A 25,318-nucleotide genomic window follows, 5' to 3' on the forward strand; every position below is an offset into this window, starting at 1 on the left:
AGATGCCTCAGACACAAGCAAGCCAGGGGCAAAAGCCTGGCACTTCATCAGTCAAGGTCCAGTCAGGAAAACAGAAACCACACCAGTTATTTTAAAAGAAAGAATTCAATACAATGAAGGTATTATAAGACTGACATGGCAAATGGGAAACTGAGGTGACACAGAGATAGTGGCTGCAGAAAGCAGCTGACACTCCGAGGGCAGAACCTAAGAGGGAGCAGCTGGTGCGGAAATGTTTGCAGAGTCCCAGCAATAACAGTGCAGAGTATGGAAGAATAGATGTGGAGCTGACAGACAACAGCTTAATAGCCAGCACAATAGCTAAGGAAAGAATTAGCCAATGAGTCTGGTTCATATTAAATATTGTGAGAAATAAAGAAAATTCCCTATTGCAGACTTTAGTTTTGGAATTCTTTCTTTCTTTTTAAAACATTAGCCTGACTGTGGAACAGCCAATAAAATTACTTGTTTGTACACATCATTACAGAACATTCTCAGGTTGACATTCTCTTGCATGCCTGAGACGTTTCATTGTTCAAAGTATAAGCAGACAATGGAATACTACTCGCAATAAAAAGGAACGAATTACTGATACACACAAAAAAGGATGGATCTCAAAGGCATTATGCTGAGTGAAAGAAGCCAGTCTCAAAAGGTATGATTCCATTTATATGACACTTTCAAAAAGACAAAACCATAGTGATGGAGGACAGACTAGGGGTTGCCAGGGGTGGGAGTAGGGGGAGACTGTGACCAGAAAGGGATAGCACGAGGGACTTTGCTGGGATAATGGAAATGTTCTGAATCCTGACTGGGGTAGGGTTACAGGAGTCTATGCATGTGATAATATTCATAGAGCTGTACTCAAAAAAGAGTCAATTAAAAAAAAGAAAAAAACAGGGGAAAGGTAAAGAAGGAGCATGCATGGCTTGTGTGTGAGAAGGTTTTGCCTTTTTTTTTTTTTTTTTTTTAAATCTCCTGTGGTAAGGTCAAGTATGACTCTACGGAGCTTTTGCCACATCTGGCCTGAGTTACAAGGGGAAAGTGTCCCTTGGCGTGAGACCGGATGTTCAACAGCTCTTTGGTTACCGCACACCTTGGAGCCCCCAGCTGACGGCAAGGCACAGAGGGTGAGGGAGGAACCTCCCCACGCCTCTGGGCTGTTCTGGGACTCACACTGCCAGCTCCTATGATCTAGGGGAGGGTATCTGTGCTGTTTGCAGCAGTTCAAAGCCTCCTTCTTCCCTGCACTTCAAAGCCTCCTTCTTCCCTGCACTTCAAAGCCTGGCCTGCTTTTCCCCCACTCATGTCTTTTATTTGGTGCTAGCGACCTTTGAGGATTGACGCTGAGTGGACCTTGGCAATGACCCCACTAATTGGCAAAGCTGGCCACAGGGGATGAATAAGATACTCACTGGCAGCAACATCACAGTGACTGTGGTCCAGCGAGCCTTGTTTTGTGTTCTTGACAGTCCAGAGCAGTTCCCCTGCATAAACAACTGAGCAGCGGTGGGAAGTGTGCTTCCTCCCAGCCTCCCTGTAGTCCTCTTTTCCATTCGCATGGAGACTACTTTCCACACAGGCTTCAAAATGCAATTTTGTTGTGCTCTGCACATTTAAATTCCTTCATTAATAGAATGCCATTAAACAAAGGGTTGCTGAACTTTGAAACACATAAAATCATTTTGCATTCCATCACCCTAAGAATTTTTGTTCAATTCCAGCTGAGATCAAAAGGAGGGAGATTCTCTGCAGTTCCACAGTCTTTCAGAAAGCCTTTCTTAGGGTGAAAACTGCACCACTGCCATTGCCACCGCTGTTCAAGCTCTGTTCAGTAGGGGCAGATCTCTCATACACAAAATGTCTATCAATCTATCAATAGAATGGGATTCAAAAGTGAATGAGCACGGTACTCTTTTGTGTGTGGCTTCTTTCGTTCCACGTGATTTTTTTGAGGTCAATGTTATATATATCAATGGCATGTTCTTGTTTCTTACTGTGTAGTATTCCATGGTATGAATACAGTAGTCCACAACTTGTTTATCCTTTCTGCTGTTGGTGGATATTTCTAGTTAGGGATTTTTTTGGAGGGGGGAGGCTTTTATGAATAAACTTGCTGTAAATATTTTTGTGAAAGGCTTTTTGTGGACATACTCATATTTCTTACTTCCATATACCTAAGAGGGAATTTAAAGGTAGACATATGTTCTATTGATACAAATAATAAATGCTGGAGAGAATGCGGAGAAAAGGGAACCCTCCTACACTGTTGGTGGGAATGTAAATTGATGCAGCCACTATGGAGGACACTATGGAGGTTCCTTAAAAAACTAAAAACAGAGGTACCATATGATCCAGCAATCCTACTCCTGGGCATATATCTGAAGAAAACTCTAATTCAAAAAGATACTTGCACCCCAATGTTTATAGCAGCACTATTCACAATAGCCAAGACATGGAAACAACCTAAGTGTCCATCAACAGATGAATGCATAAAGAAGATGTGGCACATATATACAATGGAATATTACTCAGCCATAGAAAGAAACAAAACTGAGTTATCTGTAGTGAGGTGGATGGACCTAGAGTCTGTCATACAGAGTGAAGTAAGTCAGAAAGAGAAAAACAAATACCGTATGCTAACACATATATGTAGAATCTAACAAAAAAAATGGTTCTCATGAACCTAGGGACAGGACAGGAATAAAGATGCAGACGTAGAGAATGGACTTGAGGACACGGGGAGGGGAAGGGTAAGCTGGGACGAAGTGAGAGAGTGGCACGGACATATATACACTACCAAATGTAAAATAGATAGCTAGTGGGAAGCAGCCGCATAGCACAGGGAGATCAGCTCAGTGCTTTGTGACCACCCAGAGGGGTGGGATATGGAGGGTGAGATGGGGGGAGATGCAAGAGGGAGGGGATATGGGGATATATGTATACGTATAGCTGATTCACTGTGTTATACAGCAGAAACTAACACAACACTGTAAAGCAATTATACTCCAATAAAGATGTTTTAATAAATAAATAAATAAAAGAAATAAAGGTATGACTTGGAAAAGCAGACATGACAATGATAAGGCCATTTTTCCCAGTCCTGAATATTTGTGTATTTTAGCACTTTAAATAGATATTAGTGTATACAGTGGTTAAAAGAAGAACTCAGTAGGCACCTATTCCCAAATATCTTCCTCTTAGCCTACAACCACTGTCCAGAATTCTGCTTGAGAGATTTATTCCTTTGGGTTTATCACCAGGAGTTCTCAGCATGTTGATGTGAGCTCATCGGCAGGCTTCTTTCCAGCCTCGCAACTGGCTGGGAGAGTGGTGTGAAGGGTTCGGGCACATGGGGTGCTGCATTCAGGCCCTCTGCGGAAGTGTGAAGGCCTTGCTTTGCCTGGGAAAGAGTGGTGACAAAGGAGGAACGAGGAAAGGGACAGGGAGAGACTAGGATGGGCCCTAAACTTTGACTTACCTCACTGTTTTGTTTTCCCCATGGTTGTACACTTTGGTAAAGGTTGGAGTTGAGAAGAAAGGAAAGGGAGATGCACAGTAGGAGTTTAACATGATGTTATTGAACAGGTTTGGAAGATAGGAGCCCAGTGTGAGCCAGTAGGAGACTTTGGGACATTCTCAAGGGAATAACAGTGCTATGTAATTGTAGCAGTAAGAGCGATATGTGAAGAAGGTATTGCCAGACTCTTTTAAGCCTTCCAGAAAGATCAAAGCACTTCATATTTATGTACAACACATACACACACTCCAGTGAAGAAAAATCTGAGGCAGCCAAGTTCCCCTCTATCTCACAGACAGGCCATAATATGTGCAGAAATGCAAAGACTCGGTCTAAGGACAACAAGCCCCAGGGTAGAATGAGAATAAGATCTCAGATCACCTACTAGGAACCCAGCGTGGCTTGCAGTGGACATCTTCGCTCTAAGGTTTTATTCCTGTATTCAAATGTGCCACAGCATCCAATCTCTAGTAAACATTTCTCATGTTTAAGACAGCATGATAGTAATAAATCAGCTCTGAAAGTCTACTGGTATAAATGCCATGTGGTATCGGTTAGATAACAAACCAAAACCAATTTTTCAAAACACTTCCTGCTGGAATTCCCACAACATTTTAACAGATGTCTTTTGGAAAGTTTTGAAGCAAAACAAGCCCCCATCAGCATATGAAATAAAACCGAAAAGAAAGTAAACTGTGGACGGATTATTTTTTTTCTTTTGGCAGTAAGAGAAAGATTGGAGAAAGTCTTGAGATCTTTGGAGAAATACTTGTTCATAGCCACAAAAGTGGAGAAATGAACTTTTCTCTCACACACACACCACAAGGAGAAACCAGGGTTTGGAAAATATTCCTTCATTATTCACCAAAGAAATTTCTTTGACAGCTTTTGAGTATAATGTCTGTTATTTCTTGTTCTGAACACTGGTTATAACTCCAGCTTTTGTTGAAGCAGTTCCACAGGAAGCTAGGGTAACGGTTTGAGGCTATAACTAATGGGGCCAGCAGGGACAGAAATGCAGTGAAAGCATCAAAGAAGCATCTTTTGTCAGGGACAAGATGACTGGTGGTGGCTGATTCTAAAATGGTGCAGTATGGAGTCTGAGGCCTCTCAAAATCAGTGGGAGGGCCAGAGTGGAAGCCTGGAAAAGGAAGGAGATATTTCTTTTTGCACTTTTCTTCAATGTTTTGTTATGAAAAATTTCATGAAAAGTACAGAAAAGTCAAAAGAACCGTACAGTGAACATGCATATAACTCATGAAGGAGATACTAGTTTTCATCTGACAATTTGTTTATACTGGGGCTGATTTTGACCCTCATCAAAGAAATGCTTTTGAATGAATGAATGAGTGGTCTAACAATCTTGCCACACACTTATTCTGGGGAAGCCAATGTTGTTCACTGCTACTCGTGCATGGAGTAATAATTCCAAAAGCAGATTTCCCCATGGGTCTGCTTCTATCATCTGTTGTTTTGGATGCTTCTTGTTCATGCTGATTTGTCTCCTCCTTGCCTTGTTATCTTTGACTTTGTGCTGGATATTATACTGAAAAATTATATGTAGAAATAATTTGACAGTTTCTTTATAGAAGATTTTTGTTTGCTTATGCCAGGCACACGGGGGTGTTAGCAGTACAACAAATATTTACTGAGTATTACTGAGGCAGTAGGAATACAGTTATGAACAAGAAATGGTTCCTGCCCTTACAAGTCTTAGTCTGAATAAGCAATAGGATTAATTTAAATAGAGCCTTTAAAGAATAAGTTAGTTCACACAAGTTTGATCAGCATGTAGCTTTTCCTAACCTTATCCATCTACGTTAAGGAATAGCATGCTGGGCCATGCAGAGATACCCCAAGGTAGCAGTTCTCTTGCAGTTTTATTTCTTAGATAATTTAAGAAAAAACGGTATGAACTGACTATTGTATTTGCCATATAAAAACCTAATCAGAAATAATCAGAATGATTTTATTTCCTTTGACCAAATACCCAGGAAAGAGGATGCTTTAAAACACTTCGCTAGGGACTTCCCTTGTGGCGCAGTGGTTAAGAATCCGCCTGCCAATGCAGGGGACACAGGTTCGAGCCCTGGTCCGGGAAGATCCCACATGCCGCGGAGCAACTAAGCCCATGCACCACAACTATTGGAGCCCACACACCTAGAGCCCGTGCTCCGCAACAAGAGAAGCCACCGCAATGAGAAGCCCGCGCACTGCAACGAAGAGTAGCCCCCGCTTGCCGCAACTAGAGAAAGCCTGCGCGCAGCAACGAAAACCCAATGCAGCCAAAAATAAATAAATAAATAAACAAATAAATAAAAATAAATGTATATTAAAAAAACACTGCACTAAGGCAGTTACTAATTCATGGCAAGAATAAAACCATAGCCCATGTGAATATTATAAACTTAAACACTCTACATAGACAGACCATCTGCAGGGGCTTGAGTGCTTGTGTCTAGGTGGTGGAACCAAAGAACACAATCCTTCCACACACGAGCTCAAGAGTACCTAGTTTCAGCCCTCACAAGCTGGAGGTTGGAGCTACTATCAAAAGAGTGGATTGTACACCTGAAAACTAACACAATATTGTAAATACTTCCATTTTAAAAATTAAATTTTAAAAAAGAGTGGAGAGGCTGATTAGCTGAGAAGGAATCTTCTGTGGAGTGTAACCCACGCAGACCTTGATTTAATGATGGTGACCAAAACTGAATGGTCTGAGCTCTCTCTCTGGACTTGCCATCCTTAGTCATTTCCAGGTGTTACCTCATGCTTGTTTAATGGGATGGGGGCGTTTCTCAAACAGATGAGAAATAAAAACCACTCCTCATCCCTCACTCCTGGAAAAAATACTCAACAGGAAAGCTGACTAAGGAGATTTAAGACAAACTACCAAAATTACTATATTAATATCACTAATACATTTTCTGCCTTGCAGTTTCCTCCTGTGTAATTTTTTTAAATCCTTTCACGAGACACCTTTTGTTTCTTGGAAACAGGTTTGATTTCCATGTAGGCTTTGCATTCAGATTCCTTTTCCTACTTCCATGAGTTCTCCCTCTATTTTGCACACTACAGCGTCTTACTCGAGACCTGCACATCACTACCTATGACTGATTCTTATGACAGAGCCAAGTTAGTCTCTGGCCACATATACCACATCTGTCAAAATGATCGCTTTCAACGTGGGAGCCACAGACCCTATGAAATTATCTTCTTAAATAAGATCTAGATCAAAGTTAACTGGGCCTGAGGGGATGGCATTTGCTTTGCTTAAAAGTTAATGAGCAACCCTGTCAGTTAAAATTTAGAAACTTAGAACAGAATTAGACCTTGAGTGTTCCTCCCCTCTGAAACACATCTGCCATAGGCTTAAGAAGAACTAGAACTGCATACACCAAGGCTAAGCCTCTGATGGAACCGAGCATTGCTTGTGGTTTCCTCTGTTTGTTTTCACCTATTTGCACTAAGATGGTAAGTACCCTTGGAGTCTGTGGTGTCTGCTTCCTCCTGAGATCTTGAGCATGACCCTTACTTTATTTGGGTTTCCCATCACTGTTAAGACACACAGAGCTGGTATCATTCAAGTGCACAAATAATTTGTTGAGTTCTTGCAATGAGGAGGCATTTTGCTGACATCATGGAAGACTGAAAGGAAAATTAAATATGGCCCCTGACTTCTAGGAATTCATAATCTAATAGATGAAAAGACACATCCAGGGATAATTCATGTTACAGTAAAGCAATGCTATATGGAAAGTGCTGTACTAGAGGGCTAACTGAATCCAAAGCTGACATGGTTTAGAGTTTAAAAGAGTTTCACTGTCCTTCTCAAGTAGATCCTGCAAAGGGGATTCTGGTTACTAGATTAGTCTCCTAACAGGACTGGCTACATGATTTGTGGGGCCCAGTGCAAAATGAAAATGCAAGACCCATTACTCAACAACTAAGAATTTCAAGACAGTGACAGCATCTAACCAAGCATGGAGCCCTTCTGAGCGTGGGGCCCTATGTGACTACACAGGTCACATGCCCATGAAACCGGCCCTGTCTTCAAATATAGACTATGAATATGAGGAAGGGGCAAATTTTGAGCAGTCCAGAGGAGGAAATAATACACAACAAATTTTCTTCCAAAGAGTTCACAGGAAAATAAACTCACTCTAAGAAGATAATTCAGTCTTTCCCAAATTAGCAAATGGAATTGGGATCTAAAAGATATAAAGTTACAATTTACAAAGACAGTTTCACAGATATTTTACAGCTACATGGTAAGGATAATAATAATAGGAACAGTAGCTGACACTAACCCATAGAGCTTCTTAAGTGCCCGGATTCTTCTAAGCCTATTATGTATATTTACTCATTTAATCCTCAAAATGGCCCTGGAAGGTAGATACTATTCTTTTCCTATCTTAAGGATAAGAAAACTGACCTTAGAGCCCCTGGTCACACAGCAAATAAGTGGTAGAAGCAGGATTCGAACTCAGTCTAGCTCCAGAATCTGTGCTCTTAACCACTATTTATGCTACTTCTCATAAAACCAAGACGCATTCAGAAGGAAGGAAGGGAGTGACCCCAGTATATTCATTCATTAATATCATAGATTTGACTTAACCAGATACTGTGTGTTGTGTGCATGTTTTTAATTTTTTTCTTTTTTTGCATTTCATGTTCATAGTTTAACAGCACCCGTTCGCCCTCCCCCACTGAATGTTGCCACATGACCCCATGGAGTAGAAAGGTACTGGTTCTGAGAACGATCCGTCACAGCCTATCCCATTCTCTCTATACACTTTCACTTTCTTCTCTCTTTCTTTACGGCAAACTGTGTTGTTTCTAACTAACTAACAGGTATTCTTTTAAATCAATTTAAAGAGTGGTATTTTCCTAACTTGAATTAAATAAAAGATAAAGTAGACAGTAATATCATTGGCTTTTACATCCCCCCCTCCTCCAAGCTGCAACGCTCTGTTCAAGGCGTCACCTAACACCATCCCTGGACTCTGTAGTTTGGAGAAAAGAAATTTCAACTTGCCCTATATTTGTTAGAACTGTAAAGGTTCAGCTTCTCAAAGCAAAAGAGAACAGGACAAAAGGATTCTCCGTCAGCCAATTGTCCCTGTCACCATTAAATAAAAAGTGCTTTTGGCTGCCGGCCAGAGCCTGCAGTCAGGTCACTATTCTTTCTTTGTTTCCCAGTCCATTGTTATTCAAGGAAGGAATCGCCTACAAAATGTGGACTGTGGTGTGTGGGGGGGGGGCAGGGGGTTCTCTCCAGCTCCTGCTCTCTCCCCCTCTCTGTCTCTCCGCACACACCAAACCGTTTTGTTTCCTTTTTGGAAGTTACCTAGGAAACAAAGTCTTTTGTGCTCCAACTTTATTTGAGCTGTTTGCTTTGCTGGGAATCTGCACAAAAGCTGAAGAGAGAAAGAAGGTTGCAATGTTTTACTAAAAATGTTCATGGCGAACACCTTTTTCTCAAGGGGGGTAAACATATCCTGTTGGGTGTGTTGGGGGGCTTTGCAGATACCTCTGACAAGGTAAGCAAATGCTGGGGGTTAGTTTAAAACAAGTGGCTCTGGAATCTTCTCTTTAAGGGGACTTTGACAATACGTGAAATCCTGAGTCAACAGGGCACGATGCTTCCAAATGTGAGAATGAGAATTTTTTTTTAATGATCCTGATTTTAGGACAATATTTTTAAAACCTAACTGGAATAAGAGGGAAAAATGCTTATTTTACACAAACAGCCACCTTCCAACAAATTGTGGGAAGAAATAAAATTAGGTTCAGCAGCAAAAACTAAGTCTTTTAATAATCTGGTTTAGAAACGCAACCCTGAAATCAAACTTGGGATGGAGCCTTTTTAATAATCTGGGCTAGGAGCCCAACCCTGAAATAAAAGTTAGACAATATTAAAATCGATCAAAGGTTTGGATGGAGAATTTGCAAACATCACATGGAAGTCAAGGTCTTTAAATACACAGCTGGAAGAAAAGCTTCGCACTGCGAAGCTGAAAGAAAATAAACTAGGACTATTTTACTCTTCGGAATTTGAAAATGAAACCCACTTGAATCTTTCCCCCCAGTAACAGTATTTGTATTTTCCACTATCATCGGTGGGAGGAGATTCTTCACTTTTGCTTTTCCATGTGCATAGTGTTGACAAAACTGCATTTTAAAATGTCATTCACAAATGCCATCATCCTGCAGTAAAATTAACTCCGTGTATTTGAATCTGGCCTCTCAGATTAGGTCGGCTTGTCCTTCTGGTGATGTGTTCTGGAATGTCTCCTGACTCCAGGCTTTCTGGCCAGTTTTCCAAACCTTTTCATAGGCATCTAAATCATCTTCTCCCTTTGATCCTAGTCACCTAGAGCTTTCAAGAGTTTGAGTAGGAATTTATGGTGAGACAGCTATCCAGAAAGTGAACCTACCTCTCAACGGATTAGAGACTCACATCTTTCTTCAGTTTGACGTTTGGGGATTTCTGGCTACCTTGTCTCTCCTCTTAATTCCCTTTGACCCGAAAAGCATGTTTAGCCTATTTTTTTTCTTCTGTGTTGCTTGACTATTGAAATCGTAACTTTCAATTAGTTGTACTTACTAACTACGTCTAGGAATTCTTCCTTTAACCTGAAAGCTTATTTGTGACCTCATTTTTCTTAACTCAGAAATATATATGTGCTTATGTATAAACCCTGATGGCTGAGCCTGAATCTGAATGTACTTCGTTTGCAGTCCCATCCCCCGGAGGACGAAGATACAGATGTCATGCTAGGGCAGAGGCCGAAAAACCCAGTACACAATATCCCTTCAACACTGGACAAGCAGACCAACTGGAGCAAAGCACTACCTCTCCCGACGCCGGAGGAGAAGATGAAACAAGATGCCCAAGTGATTTCTTCTTGCATTATTCCCATCAATGTCACTGGTATTGTTCTGTTCTTTTCTTAGGGGCAGTCGGGTCAGAATATTCCATGTATTAAATATGGTCAAAATCTGTGCTGCTTGGTGTACCAGTTAAGAATACGTTTTGTAAACAAATGATACCTTTTTCATCAGAATACGACCCAGAAGATGTTCAATATGCTTTTATCAGGTTTTGAACATCAATTTGCATATGTTCCGCTGGGCTGCTTGTTATGTAAATGATGGACAGTTTCTTTTTGAAAAAAAAAAAGTCACCAAATAGCTCTCTGGCCATAGCTGACTGAAATAATGGAGAAAGCGGCAGTGATTAATCATGTGATAATGATGCGTGGCACTGCAGGAGAGAAAACAGCAAGCCCCAGGTTTCTAAAACCGCAAGTAATGATCCTGTAGACCAACTATAAAATCTGTTTTCATGCTTCCTTGGATGGAGGTAGGCTTGTTTAAAAGATCGTTTAGACTTCTGCATTGATTTGGGGAATTTTTGACCTAAAAAATACATGGATTCATAGGTGAAGGCTGAATTCTACTCTAAACGCAGCAAGCCTGGCTTCCATTCACCCTCTGCTTTCCTCCTCCTGTGTATTGAGAGTTTGGATATTAATCTAGGTCGAAGGCAAGCCTGAGTGGACTTTTCTTGAAAAGTTTACTGGCAGCAATTGTAAAATCCAGAATTGGTGATCTTAGAATGCGGTAACCTTAGTTGTAAGTAAAATAATGCTATAAAATATTCTAACTTTCAAAGATAGAAATTAAATGATCTACCCATTGGGCTTTCTTTAAGCATCTCTAATAGTTAAATTCTAACTTATTCTTATATTGAAAATCTCAGAATGGCCATTTTATGACTGATTTCCATCCTGGTACCTTGTAACTAAAGATTGTATGTTGCTCGAGATGCATTTTGGACATTGCTATTATTAACGTCACTCCAATGTGTCTCATATAAAGTGGGGAGCAAATGGTGACCAGGTATCAGGGTAGATATTATTTTCTTCCTGACAAAAGGAGTCCTAGTTGATCAGCTGGTTGTGAGCTGGGACTTAAATTTTCCTGATGACCTATTCAACTTGTAGGATAAAGTATTCTAAAGATGTGCACTTTATCTGATCTCCGTAATCTAAATGAGATGGCTTAGGGGAGTTCAGCTGTCAAAATGAATCATTTTGGCATCCTCTTAAACTAACTTTCAGTTCTGGGAACATCTGATTATTAGCAGCACCTGCTTTCTTCATGGCACTGTAAGTAAAATCTTGTTTTCAAATTTAGTCTTTCGATTATGGGTCTTGTGATTCAGGAAAAGGGAAGATCTCTCCTGCTTTATTTCAGGAACTCTCAGACTAAAGCCTAGATTATATGTTGATTTCAAGAGCTTTAATGAGAAAGTTGTTAATTATGTCCATATGACACAAAATACCTGTGCCTGTAACATAATTATTATGATCAAAAGGAAGGATTTTAATCTTTGGTTAGAACTAAAAAAGGAAAATTTCATTAGTATGAATTCTGATAGTATCGAAATTATTCATCATATGATATCTCACACAGATTTTTCAACATGAGTTCTACAAACTGTTGTCACTGTAAAGCTAAGCAGAACTCAAACTGCTTTACTGCATAGCTGAACCAAAGTTTAACATGCCATCCTGCCCCATGTTTAACAATCAGGATACATGATGAAGCAACCAGATTCCAAAGCACTTTTGGCTTATGGCTTTCTGAAGCAGTGCTCACTCTGAAAAATTCCTGGTACATGCCTGTGCCAGGCAGGAGTTCAAGTTCCTCACCTCCTCCTTCATCATTCTAGTTTTGATAGGACTGCATGTAGTGTGTCAATAATGTAATTATGGAAAGAGAAACTAACAAGCATCATGGTTTCCCCCGTGTATTTACAAAAGAAAACAGACACCTGTAAAGACTGGGAATTCCAGCTTTACTTACAATTGGTACAGAAGGCAGGTCCACTCAAGTGAAGAACTGAAGACTGCCTTTTATTTTTATTTTATATTGATAAGACACTGCTGCTAAACCAAAATGTGTCCAATTTAGTCAGCAGAGGAAAGTAGACAGTTACATGATGATTTTAAAAACACATCTCCAAAGTAAAGGAGCTGTTACAGTGGAGGATTACTGGACTGAATGTCAATATTATGACATAGTATGAGTGTGTTTCATGTTTGGTAATTGCAATCATTGTTGCTTTTGTTGTGGTCATCCATGTACAATGCTTGGTGTCAGTCTATTTATCTCTTGTAAAAATAAAATACAGTGTGTGTGTGTGTGTGTGTGGAAAAAAAAAAAAACACATCTCTAGGCTGTTGTTTCCAGAGAGAGAGAGAGAGAGAGAGAGAGTGTGTGTGTGTGTGTGTGTGTAGGGCTTGGGCAGAGTGCAGAGTGGAAAAAAACCCTCACAATGACACTTTTAATGCAGAAATGGGTCAGGATATGTTAGCTGAACTAATTCAGGTTAACATCTTGGCTATGTATCTACTATGCAAAGATATCAGCTTCAGAGAGCCCAGAAAGAGACCAGCAAATAGTAGTAACTAAAGGTTGTAAGTCCTTAAGGAGCCGTTTCTGTGTGAGAGTGATTCTTTGATGTTATATTTCTCTCCTCTTTCTTTTGATTTTCCTTCTTTGCTTGTTACTTTTGGCAGTGCAAGCTGTTGTGGAGAGCTGCATTTAGAAGTAAAGCTTAATGTACTGCAGCATAATTTAAATAAGAGCTGAATAAGGGCTCCCTTATATTTGTTCACAGGCTTAATCCAAACTCTTCCTTTAGTTCCAATCAATAAATATCACTGTGTTCCAAGCAAATGAAAATTTGTTTGCCATTTCTAAAGGCTAATGAGACCTATTTGTGGGTTGCAGGAGTTGGTTTTGACAGAGAGGCTAGTATACGCTGCTCTCTTGTTCATTCACAATCCGTACTACAGCGGAGACGAAAACTGAGAAGGAGGAAAACCATCTCGGGTATCCCCAGAAGAGTCCAACAAGAAATAGGTGTGGTATAAAACTATTAATGGTTAACATTCTGTCGGGTGCCGATTATAAGGAGACGAAATGGAAGCCAGCCTTTAACCAGCTTCCTTAAAAATAGTCAACGTTGTAACTCGTAGAGGTTTTGAAATGATGTGTACTTGTTTTGTGTTCAGTAAGCCAGGTGGTATTACTTTTTAAATCTCCATTCTTGACTGTGAAGGCTTGACCTTATGGATTTAGCCATATACATTCAGATTTTATGGCTGAAATATAATATTTTGCTATTTTTTAAAAGTATTATTAAGGCGGAAATTAAGTAAAAATTAACAAGATTCAATGAAAGATTCTTTTAGAGAAATATACATTTATCTGGAGAGAGATTATACTTTTATGGCATTAATTATTTTAAAAGGTAAGCTTTAAGCACACTCAATTAAATATTGACTATTTATTAGTCATAATAAATTATTATGAAATTGTTATCATAATATGATACCCTTGGTGACATTTTTTCTATTTTTTCTGTTCAATGTGTTTAAGATATCTCTTCCTATGGTTTTTAAAATTATTATTATCATAGCATTTCTTGTAACTAAGATTTTTACTTCATATAATGAATTCTATGATTTTTATTTCATTATGTTTATACTGAGAAATAAAAGTGTATAGTGGCCAAGAAAATAAGATGTATTTTGGTTAAAAAAAAAATAGTAGACACTTATTGGGGCAAAGTAATTTGATCGTGAAGAGAGAGAGAATTCACGAAAGATCTAAGAGCTTATCTTCTCTTAGTATACATACATACATACATATAGTGTGTGTGTATTTGTGTATATATACAAAGAGAGAGAGACAGAGAGTCAGAGAGGTAAAGGGACAGAGAGAGACCGCCCAAAGCATTTTAACTTGCTCCTAATTTTATATGCTGATTTTTTTTTTCTGTAAGAAAAAGCTCCAACATGCCGGCACCCAGAATTGTGGGCATCTCTCAGAATGTCTGTTCATCTGCTGATGTATGAAGTATCTCACTGTGCTTTCCATGTGCCCTAGATTCTGATGAATCGCCCGTGGCCAGGGAAAGGAATGTGATTGTGCACACAAATCCAGATCCTTCCAACGCTGTCAACAGGAGGTCTGGAACCAGGGACTCGGAGTGCCAAACTGAGGATATTCTGATCGCTGCTCCATCCAGAAGGAGAATCAGAGCTCAGAGGGGTCAAAGCATTGCAGCTTCCCTTTCTCATTCTGCTGGCAACATTTCTGCATTGGCAGACAAAGGCGACACCATGTTTACTCCTGCAGTGAGCAGCCGCACGAGATCTCGGAGCCTTCCCAGGGAGGGCAATAGAGGTGGGGATGCTGAGCCCAAAGTTGGTGCTAAACCCTCAGCATATGAAGAGGGGGAGCCTTTCGTGGGAGACCAAGAAAGAACCCTTAACGATTGCAGCGAGGCCCCCAGCAGCCCGAGTGCGCAGGAGCACCAGCCTGCTTTGAGCCTGGCCTGTTCTCAACATCTTCACAGCCCCCAGCACAAGTTAAGTGAGAGAGGGAGGTCACGTCTGTCCCGGATGGCTGCCGACTCTGGCAGCTGTGACATCTCCTCCAACTCGGACACCTTTGGGAGCCCCATCCACTGCATCTCCACGGCTGGCGTCCTCCTCAGCAGCCACATGGACCAGAAAGATGACCACCAGTCGTCCAGTGGCAACTGGAGTGGGAGCAGCTCCACATGCCCCTCACAGACCTCAGAGACGATCCCTCCTGCAGCTTCTCCTCCCCTCACTGGCTCTTCACACTGTGACTCGGAGTTGTCACTAAACACAGCCCCTCATGCTAATGAGGACGCCAGTGTCTTCGTGACAGAACAGTACAACGACCACCTGGATAAAGTGAGGGGCCACCGAGCAAACTCCTTTACCTCCACTGTGGCAGATCTGTTGGATGACCCCAACAATAGCAACACGAGTGACAGCGAGTGGAATTACCTACACCACCATCACGATGCCTCCTGCCGCCAGGATTTTAGTCCTGAGCGTCCCAAGGCAGACAGCCTGGGCTGCCCAAGCTTCACAAGCATGGCCACTTATGACAGCTTTCTGGAAAAGTCTCCATCGGACAAAGCAGACACTAGCTCTCACTTTTCGGTGGACACAGAGGGATACTACACCTCCATGCACTTTGACTGTGGTCTCAAAGGTAGTAAGAGTTATGTCTGTCACTATGCAGCCCTGGGCCCAGAGAATGGCCAGGGTGTCGGGGTTCCTCCTACTCTTCCAGACTGTGCCTGGCAGGACTACTTAGACCACAGGAGACAGGGGAGGCCAAGCATCTCTTTCAGGAAACCAAAGGCAAAGCCGACTCCACCTAAACGTAGCTCATCATTGAGGAAGTCTGATGGAAATGCAGACATTTCTGAGAAGAAAGAACCAAAGATAAGCAGTGGCCAGCTCCTGCCTCACAGTTCCAGGGAAATGAAGCTGCCTCTTGATTTCTCCAACACGCCTTCTCGAATGGAAAATGCCAATCTGCCCACCAAGCAGGAACCTTCTTGGATGAACCAGAGTGAACATGGCATTAAGGAACCTCAGTTAGACACTCCAGATGTTCCACCATTCAAAGATGAAGGTGCTGAATCAACTCACTATGCAGACCTCTGGCTTCTAAATGACTTGAAAACAAATGATCCTTACAGATCTTTATCTAATTCAAGCACTGCTACGGGTACCACAGTTATCGAATGCATCAAATCTCCAGAGAGCTCTGAATCCCAAACATCCCAGTCAGAATCTAGAGCCACCACCCCCTCCCTTCCTTCTGTTGACAATGAGTTTAAACTGGCTTCACCAGAAAAGCTGGCTGGCTTGGCATCTCCATCAAGCGGCTACTCAAGCCAGTCTGAAACGCCAACGTCCTCTTTCCCTACAGCTTTCTTTTCTGGCCCATTGTCTCCTGGAGGTAGCAAAAGAAAACCAAAAGTCCCAGAAAGGAAATCCTCACTACAGCAACCCTCTTTAAAAGATGGAGTTCTATCACTGGGTAAAGACCTTGAACTTCCAATTATACCTCCTACCCATCTTGACCTAAGTGCTCTTCATAATGTCTTAAATAAACCATTCCACCACCGTCACCCATTGCATGTTTTCAGTCATAATAAGCAAAACGCAGTAGGAGAAACACTGAGGTCAAATCCTCCACCGTCTCTTGCAATTACACCAACAGTCCTGAAATCTGTTAACCTTAGGTCCATCAGTAGGTCTGAAGAAGTTAAGCAAAAAGAAGGCAACAATACAAATCTCCCCTACTTAGAGGAAAGCACTCTCACCATGGCTGCCCTGTCTCCAGGTAAGATTAGGCCACATATGACTAAGAAATCACTATCACGTCAGTACTCCACTGAAGACACCCTATTGTCCTTTTTAGACCCCTCTGCAGTTGAGATGGAACCAGATAAACTACAATTAGAAAAAAACCGTTCTTTTGATGTGAAGAATCATTGTGATCCAGAAACAGTAACCTCAGCTGGTACTAATCTTCTAGATTCAAGTGTCACAAAAGACCAAATACACATGGAGAGTGAGCCTATTCCAGAAAACACACCAAGTAAAAGTTGTGACTTTTCCCCAGAAGGATTTCAGAGGGTCTCTGCTGCTCGCCCAAATGATTTGGATGGTAAAATACTACAATGTGGAGCTGGTCCAGGTGGAGCCCTAGCGCAGGTCCAGAAGGCATCTTCTGCAGACCAGGAGGAAGCTGCACACCCTGAGTCTGTGGACGTGCTCACATCTCAGTCAAACTCACCAACTAGAGTCACAGACATAAACAATCAACTTAAGCATCAACTTGGGATGAGCCGCCACCATGACAAAGTGCCTGGGAATATCAGCTATGAAGCAGAGATATCAACCGTAAATCCATGCCCTGAAAAATGTTCTGAGCAGGAAAATATTGCTTCAGGTATTTCAGCCAAAAGTGCCTCTGATAACAGCGGAGCAGAGGAGACCCAAGGAAGTGTGGATGAGGTTTCACTGAAAGGTCAGTTGTTGACACCTTTGTCACAATGGGAAGGTGTCTCGTGGCACTTCCTGAAGTTTTTCTTTCTTACCTTCCCCATAATACAGTACAGCCCTGGGTATTGGTTTCCCTCCTTCTTTTCGCTTATTAGAACAATTAAGATAAAAGCTTTTATCATGGAGGGACTAAGTGTGACAGATAGCTCCTTCATTTTAAAAATGTCGGTCAGGTAACTGTTGCTTAGTTGTTCCCTGAGTCAGTGAAGCCCAGCAGCGTGCTGGGTGACTTCTTCCTAAAGATGCTTTTGTTCTTAATTTAAGAATCGTCACCGAGTGATGACTCTGTGATTTCACCACTAAGTGAAGACTCTCAGGCTGAAGCAGAAAGTGTGTTTGTGTCTCCAAATAAACCTCGAACAACGGAGGATTTATTTGCAGTCATTCACAGGTGAGGCAACAATACCAAAGGTTCTGCTTCTTACGTGCTTCTCATCAAACGCAAATATTGAAAAGCCTTGGGTACTTGTAATACATTCAGCAAAAAACATAAGCAAGCAAAGAAAAATTATTTTTCCAAATCAAATTGATAGACTTATATTCAAGTTGGGAAATATGTGGCCTTATATACAGTTAGGTAGACCTCAATTGAGAGACTTTCCTAAGAACTGCTGAGGGTAGCTGTTTTTTTCCCTAGGAAAGACATTCTGAAACAAGTTTTTAATTTGAAAACAATTTGTGGTCAAGTAACTCAAGGGCGAAAGCTCAAACTCTAGTGTAATCTCTGACATTTAAATAATTCCTTAACCTAAAAACACATGCTCAAAGCTATAATCCTACACTAGCAGAGATAAATATAAGGTGACTCACTAAACACAGCCCCAAGTTTGAGACAAAAACAGTATATAAACCTGCCCATTTCATAGCTCACAACAACTAATCACTGCTCCCTTTCTTCCCTCTCTTCCTAAAACTTACATTTCTTTAATAACACTGGCCTTCTCTAACTTTAATGCTCCATATCCCATGAATAGGGGATGTCCTCTAGGCTGCTTTTCCAGGATAGTGTTGCATCCATGCTGACCATTCATATTCTCTCATCTGCCCCCTGGACCCCTGTGATCAAGGCCCCTATTTGCAAGAATACTCCTTACAAACTGTGACCGAAGAACGAAACAGGAACTAGCCCTTGGAAACTGAACCCGTATCAGACTCAGCTATCCAGTCATAACGTGGCTACTCCTTTCGCAGCTGCCACTGCCTACTTCACTAGGCCTTGGTGACCTAGATGCGACTCCCAAGGGAAAAAGCTTGGGGACTGTCTTGTCTACCTCATGAAGTTATACTCTCTGAAGCAAGCTCTTCACAAGCAGCTTACCACTGTTTTCCCCAGGATCCTACTTTTTAGGGGAACTTGTGTTTTCTGTTGATGTGGTTCTCTCATAAAGAAGGAGCACTGCCCTTCGACAACTGTTTTTTTAAAGGAGCCAATCACAAACACGTTCTGTGTAGACCTTAGCAGGCTCACCTCTCCACTCGGAGAGTGAAGAATCATTATTTTTCTTTGTCCCTGATTATATTCTCCTCACCCCCTTTTATCCCCAACCTTAGGACAAGTTATTAAATGCTGTGAAGTTAAAGAACCAAATGCTAGTGTCGTGAAGAGTGGACAGAATGTAAGGAGTCGAGTCAGAAACACCTGGAATTGAATCCCAATGCTGCCACTTCCTGTCCAGTCTTGAGTCAGTTACAACCTGTGTACCTATTTCCCTTGCTGTAAATGGGGATACCTAGAGCTCACATGTTCAGTTTTGATGATAAGATATCATGTTTGTGTCTAGAATATGGTAGATGCTAAAAGCAGACATTAGTTTGAAATCCCTACCCTATTAGAGTGCCAGACACTGGCATACACAAGATAGCAACCACAAAGCTTTCAGTGAACCAAAATCAGGCTGGTGTCCAATTGCAAAGCTGACATTTTCTCTAACCTACAGGTTTTTAGATGGGTGAGAAAGCATGCTGCCAGTACGTAGCAATGAACTGAGTCATGCTGACTCAGTGACTAAGTTCACGAAATTTATGCCTGTTTATTTATCAAAAGAAATAATATAATAATGATGGATGGGTGCCTAGGTTTGGTAGACTTACAGAGTTTGGTAATCTTAGATTTACATTTATGCAGAATTTGTTTGCTTATTTATTTATGTGCAGCACAGTGACAATAAAAATTTTCTTTTCTTGAGAGTTTATAGTGCACAGAGCTTTAAGAGCTCCAGAGGTGGTCTAGGTTTCCAGCTCCTCCAGAAAGTTGGCTTACTGATTAATACACTGTAGACAGATATTCCTGGGCAGCTATGGCAAATGGTATCTGCAGCCAAAATGGACTGACTTATTCAAGACATCATGTAAGAAATTTCTTTATATGGAGGAATTTTAAGAGTAGACAGAATAGTATAACGCACCACTGCCTGCCCCCACCCCCAGCCAAACACACACACAGACATATCCATCACCCAAGCCTATCAACCATCAGCCTATGGCCAGTCCTGTCCCATCCACACCTTCCACTTTGCTCTCCTGGTATTCACTGGAAGCCAATCCCAGGCATCAGAGGATTTCATCTGTATTGCAGAGACAGGTTGAATAAAAGTGACAGTGCTTCACCACCTACACTCTAACCAAGAGTCAGAGAGCAGTATTTTCTTGTACTCTTGTGAAACTTCCCAGTAAGTCCTCCCCTAGAACCTCTAGCCTCCACATTAGTCATTATGTGAAATGGTCATTTCCAAAACCTGATTCATGTCCACTGGTTATTGGAGAATTTCCCTCAGGCTGTGAGCGCCACGAGGGCAAGCAATGTATCTTAATCCTCACCCCTACAGCCCTAATGCTTAGTATCCCATCAGACAGGGTACACAACCGCTCTTTAAGGAGATGCCTGAGTGTGACGTAACACTTTTAGTTTCATTAAAGTGTATGTGGACTGAGATTGTTCCTTTTCTTAAAAGGTCCAAGAGGAAAGTACTTGGAAGAAAAGATTCTGGGGACATGTCTGTTCGAAGTAAATCTAGAGCTTCCCTGGGCAGCAGTAGCAGCAACAGTGCTGGTTCTGTCACCTCAACCAACAGCAATGTGACCACCCCAAACAGCCAGAGGTCTCCTGGCCTCATCTACCGAAATGCCAAAAAGTCCAACACATCGAATGAAGAGTTTAAGCTATTACTCCTCAAGAAAGGCAGTCGCTCGGATTCCAGTTACCGTATGTCTGCTACTGAGATCCTGAAGAGTCCCATCCTGCCCAAACCTCCTGGGGAACTCACAGCCGAGTCCCCCCAAAGCACCCATGAGGCCCATCAGGGGGCACCGGGAACTGAAGCGCTGTCCCCCCTCTCTCCATGCTCCCCACGGGTTAATGCAGAAGGGTTCTCCTCAAAGAACTTTGCCACCCCGGCATCGGCAAGGGTTGGACGTTCCCGGGCTCCCCCTGCGGCCAGCAGCAGCCGCTACAGTGTCCGTTGCAGGCTGTATAATGCGCCCATGCAGGCCATCTCCGAAGGCGAGACAGAAAATTCTGATGGGAGCCCACATGATGACCGATCCTCCCAGAGCTCAACATAGGTGGCCCATGCCAGGCTGGCTGTCAAAGGCCAAAACCTTAGTCATATGAGGATGGAGGAACAGAATGGAAGACTGGGGAGAAGTCAGCACATGGTGGGGTACCATCACGCTTACCAACGAGTTCCTAAATATTTGCTGGGGAAACGGAAGGTGGTTTGGTCTTTCTTGATTATTTTCCATATTTTTAAGTAGCTGCACTGTCTTTCATATTTTTCTTTAGGGTAGTTTGATTTACCCAATCTCATTCCTTTTGATAATAGAGAATTTGAAAATGTCTGCTTTTCATGAAACCTAGAAAAAGTTTTCCCAGAGCTGCCTATTCAGAAAACAAAGCCCTCACTATCATAATTCTTAAGAAGATGAAATACTCTGGAGGTTTGGTATATTTTTACATTAAAATGAACTAAAGCAAAATTTAGAAGAACTACACACATGTAAATACCATATTTTTGATAAAAATGTGTAAATAGATTTATGGATGACGAGTGGACATGTGGCCAATTATCTACCACACACCAACTGCTTATAGAACACAACAAATAAAGTGTAATAACTGTATTCTGTGAATACCATTTTCGTATCAAATACCATATTTAAATGTCCACCAATATGATTTCTGAGTGATAAACCTCAAAATATGAATTTTAAACTGGTGAAATAAAGGAAATCTCGAGGTCATATAGTGAAATGTGATTAATTTAAAATAATGAATTCAGACTTAACCATTTTTGTGACAAACTGCAGCACCAAACAAACTACTGGTAACACGTGGCTGTGATGTGCCACGTGGCAATTTGGACAGAATGAAAAGCATGCTTTTGATTTTTAAAAAAAAAAATCAGTGAGAGAAATCATCATTCTCAACATAAAGCCCTGAACAACAGCACTTGACAGTGTCCTTTAAACTTCAATTTTTCAGTGGATTGCTTTAAGGAGAATGAGTAGGGAAAAGAGTAGTTAATTTTAGGTTATGGTTTATATTACACTACTGGGGACATAAACAGTCCTAATCTGAGGACTATAATCTTTAAACTCCTTAAACAGTTTAGCAATTAGCTCCAGGTTCTTTAATGAACGAAAATAAAACATAAGCATGCCACAGAGCTGTGGATTTATCAGTAAGTACCTGCAATGAGTTTTCAGTGAAGCTTTCTCTCTGTGCTGATGAGATTCATGCTACCTAAAAATTAACAGAAATGACACTGTGAACAACGTAGTTGGGAAATAGCTATGTGTATATGCATTATTTATATTCACTGTTAAACTGGGAACGGGGAGCAGCTCTGGTTCACAATGCTACATATAACTGAGTTTTTGTCTGATTTTACTCTATCTGCTTGATGGCAAAAGGGGAGGGTGGTGGGTGGGAAAGGAAATGTCAGGGCAAGTGCTCTGATAAAATGAAGGCAGGGAAACAAGCTGAATTACTTGAAATTACTTGAATTTTCTTGTCTTAAAACTGAAAAAAAAATGTAGTTACAAGTTGAAATCTGCAAATGGGTTTTACACCTGTGATTTTGAAATGAACTGATACTAATGTTTGAAATGACATGTCAGAAATATAAGCAGCTATGTACTTGGAATGTTTTGAATGGGAGAAGGTAGAAAGTAGAGAACTAAGAAGGAATATGGCCTATAAAAGAATAGAATGTGATTAGAGTGATAGAACATACCAGAGTTACCAAGAAATTGATAAGCAGCTGGCTTTAAGCTTATGCAAGTGGTATTTGGGAAAGTAGGATGTGTGAAAGGGGGTTTGTGGTTTTGGTTTAATTCATGCAATATGAAGGAGAAAGCCTGGCCTAAGAAGATGCTATCTTTCAATAGAAACACTTTTTAAGATGTTACAGGGTGAGAATTACAGAATCTGATTGCTGTTGGGTTTTTGTTTGTTTCTTTGGAAAGAAAAAAAAATGTCTGGTTTATTCTCCTATTTGTTTTCACTATCAAATTGTGTTTCTTAATTTCTTGTCATCCTTGTATGTAAAATGGGTGCTGGGGGTGGCGGGGTAGAGGAGGGAGAATGTGTGTGTGTGTGTGTGTGTGTGTGTGTGCGCGCACGCGTGTGCTTGTGCAGGGATAGATAAGCTACCTGGTAAAGCGTATATTTGAACATTCACGAAGTGTTATACTTTTTACTAAAAGAAAAATGTTTGGGGGTTTGAAAAAAATGGACCATCATTTCTCATTGGAACCCATTAGTTAAGAAAACCAGCATGGTTTGACACCACATGGGAACATGAATAACTTTTTCTCATACTTTGAAAAGTACACTTGGCAAACTTTTAAAAGTAAGGTTTCTAGACAAATGCAATAAAAAAAAGTCATTTCCAGTCACAATAGGTGATCTTTTGTAATTTTCATAAAAGCAGCTCGTTTGCAGTACGGCTTTTGTGTAGTTAGGGGTTTTTTAAGCATAAAGAAAGGTATGTAGGCTTTAAAAGTGATTCTAAATCTTGAACAGAAAACACACAAATTGGCTTTAACAAGTATGTCACCTTATTATTGACATTAATTTAAGTAATGGTACTATATATATTTTAAAATACGTACTGACTTGAATTGTGAGGCAATAAGATACCGTCTATATGTAATAATCACAGAACTAACCCTTAGAATACAGTTTTACTTATTTTGTTTACTCTAAAAATCTATAGCAGAGTTTCTCTATTTTATATTTCATAGATTTAAAAAAAAAACCCAGATAGAGATGGATTTAAAATTCACTGTGCAAAAGAGTATTGAGTAACAAACTGAGTTTAAAAAAAAAAAAAAAAGCAAGAAATTCCTTAGTAATTTTCCATGGCTTTACAACATAGCACGTAAGACCAAGATTTAGAGGGCTGTCTTCAACATCACTGCCGTCTTAAAGCAGGGTACACACATTAGGTATTGTGAGGAACATCAACCCAAACTTTTCTTCTGTTGTTTGCACTGATGCTAATTTTTTCTTCTTTTGTGTTTCTACAACATGTCTATGTTGTGTGGGGGAAATTTTTTTTTTCCTGAGTTTTTGATTTTTTTTGGCTAAGTAGAGGACATAGACTGGTCGCAGCAAACAAAACACACTGTTTGCTCTTTGCCAGAGTTCAGCGAGTACATGTGCTGCAGTGGTGGCAGACTGAGAGAACTAGATCATGACAAAGATTTACAACTATGAGGAAGGTTACAGTGTAGCTCTTTTGGTACTAGAACCAGTTCATGCTGGCCGAAAGACAATGGTTTATGGACTTGCCTCCATTTTGTATTTTTGTAATATTTGTAAATATGAACTTTTTAAATCGTTGCAAAAACGGTTTCTTTTGTAAGATGTTTTCAACGTTTACATTCAATTCAAGCCTTTGTATATTTTAGAGCTGTGCAACACTTTAAGTCTTGTATTTATTTTTAGTAAAAACGGTGACAGTTTCATTGTGAACCCCTCTCCAAAAAAAATGTACCAGAAAAGTTTGATTACCTAGAAAGTGTGTATAGAAACTGCAAATAAACGTGACTGCAATTAAACAACTGGCTGCTCTCTTCATTGCTATGTAATTGCACTCCTGGGGTTTCACAAACGGCAAGTGTTTTATAGGAGACTGGACATATGGGAGGGGAACTACTATGGCAAAAGTATGAGCAAAAAAAACAATGATAATAATGAATACTGTCTCTGTAACCGGCTCCAATCTTGCTTTGTATTTGAGAGAAAAAAGAATACATTTCCAATGTCCAGTATACTTTCCTGTACCTCTCCAGGCCAGGAAAATATTTATGGCTTTACTTTAAAGTTACCTGCTTTGCTTCTGATAATTACTCAGACTGTGCCTCCTTCCTGAGATGCGCAACCTCGATGTGCCACTAAGTAATGTCATGTACCCTTTATTACGCAAATTTATGTGCCAGATACTGTTCTAAGTGCTTTGCCTACTCTAACTCATGAAGCACCCCCCCACGTTGTGCCCATTTTACGGATGGGGAAACTGAAGCACAGAGCCATTTACCTGAGTTGCCCAAAGCCATAGAGCGCTTAACTGTTGGGGCTGGGGTACAAACCCAGCAAATCTGGCTCCAAGGTCTGTGTTACCTCACCCTGTGGAGAGATAACAACTTTTTAAAATAACTTTTCCCGGTATGTACCAAACCACAATTCCTAAAGCCCCGCTCCCTCCCCCTTCGAATTCCAGCACTGACGAGCACACCTAGCATTGAGTCAATGTCGACGTCTGTGGTGCGTCACAGAGCGACGGAGAGGGAGGAGGGAAAAGGG

At 40.9% G+C, this 25,318-nt stretch overlaps 1 protein-coding gene and 1 long non-coding RNA gene across 14 annotated transcripts in view; one reads left to right on the forward strand and one right to left on the reverse strand.

The window, feature by feature from the left end:
• NHS (NHS actin remodeling regulator) overlaps positions 1 to 25,044 on the forward strand; it is a 364,785-nt gene extending 339,741 nt beyond the window's left edge. For 5 of the 8 annotated variants that reach the window (XM_082446923.1, XM_082446920.1, XM_082446925.1 and 2 more), the window contains exons 4-9: positions 8,205 to 8,267; positions 10,268 to 10,460; positions 13,331 to 13,462; positions 14,492 to 17,473; positions 17,773 to 17,899; positions 20,460 to 25,044. In XM_082446923.1, the coding sequence (XP_082303049.1) occupies positions 8,205 to 8,267; positions 10,268 to 10,460; positions 13,331 to 13,462; positions 14,492 to 17,473; positions 17,773 to 17,899; positions 20,460 to 21,069 (4,107 nt within the window). In that variant the 3' untranslated portion in view covers positions 21,070 to 25,044. Of the gene's footprint in view, positions 1 to 8,204; positions 8,268 to 10,267; positions 10,461 to 13,330; positions 13,463 to 14,491; positions 17,474 to 17,772; positions 19,191 to 20,459 lie in introns of all 8 variants that reach the window. The other 3 variants (XM_082446921.1, XM_082446926.1, XR_014258910.1) reach the window with 2 other exon arrangements.
• The window catches only part of LOC309652979, a 95,839-nt gene that overhangs the window by 70,160 nt on the left and 361 nt on the right, over positions 1 to 25,318 (reverse strand). For all 6 annotated transcript variants that reach the window (XR_014258933.1, XR_014258934.1, XR_014258935.1 and 3 more), the window contains exons 2-3: positions 25,053 to 25,141; positions 22,196 to 22,249 (exon numbers count right to left, since the gene is read on the reverse strand). This is a non-coding gene — a long non-coding RNA (uncharacterized lncRNA). The remainder of the gene's footprint in view (positions 1 to 22,195; positions 22,250 to 25,052; positions 25,142 to 25,318) is intronic.

The sequence above is a fragment of the Balaenoptera physalus genome (assembly GCF_965194825.1).
Source record: "Balaenoptera physalus genome assembly, chromosome: X".
Taxonomy (NCBI): Eukaryota; Metazoa; Chordata; class Mammalia; order Artiodactyla; family Balaenopteridae; genus Balaenoptera; species Balaenoptera physalus.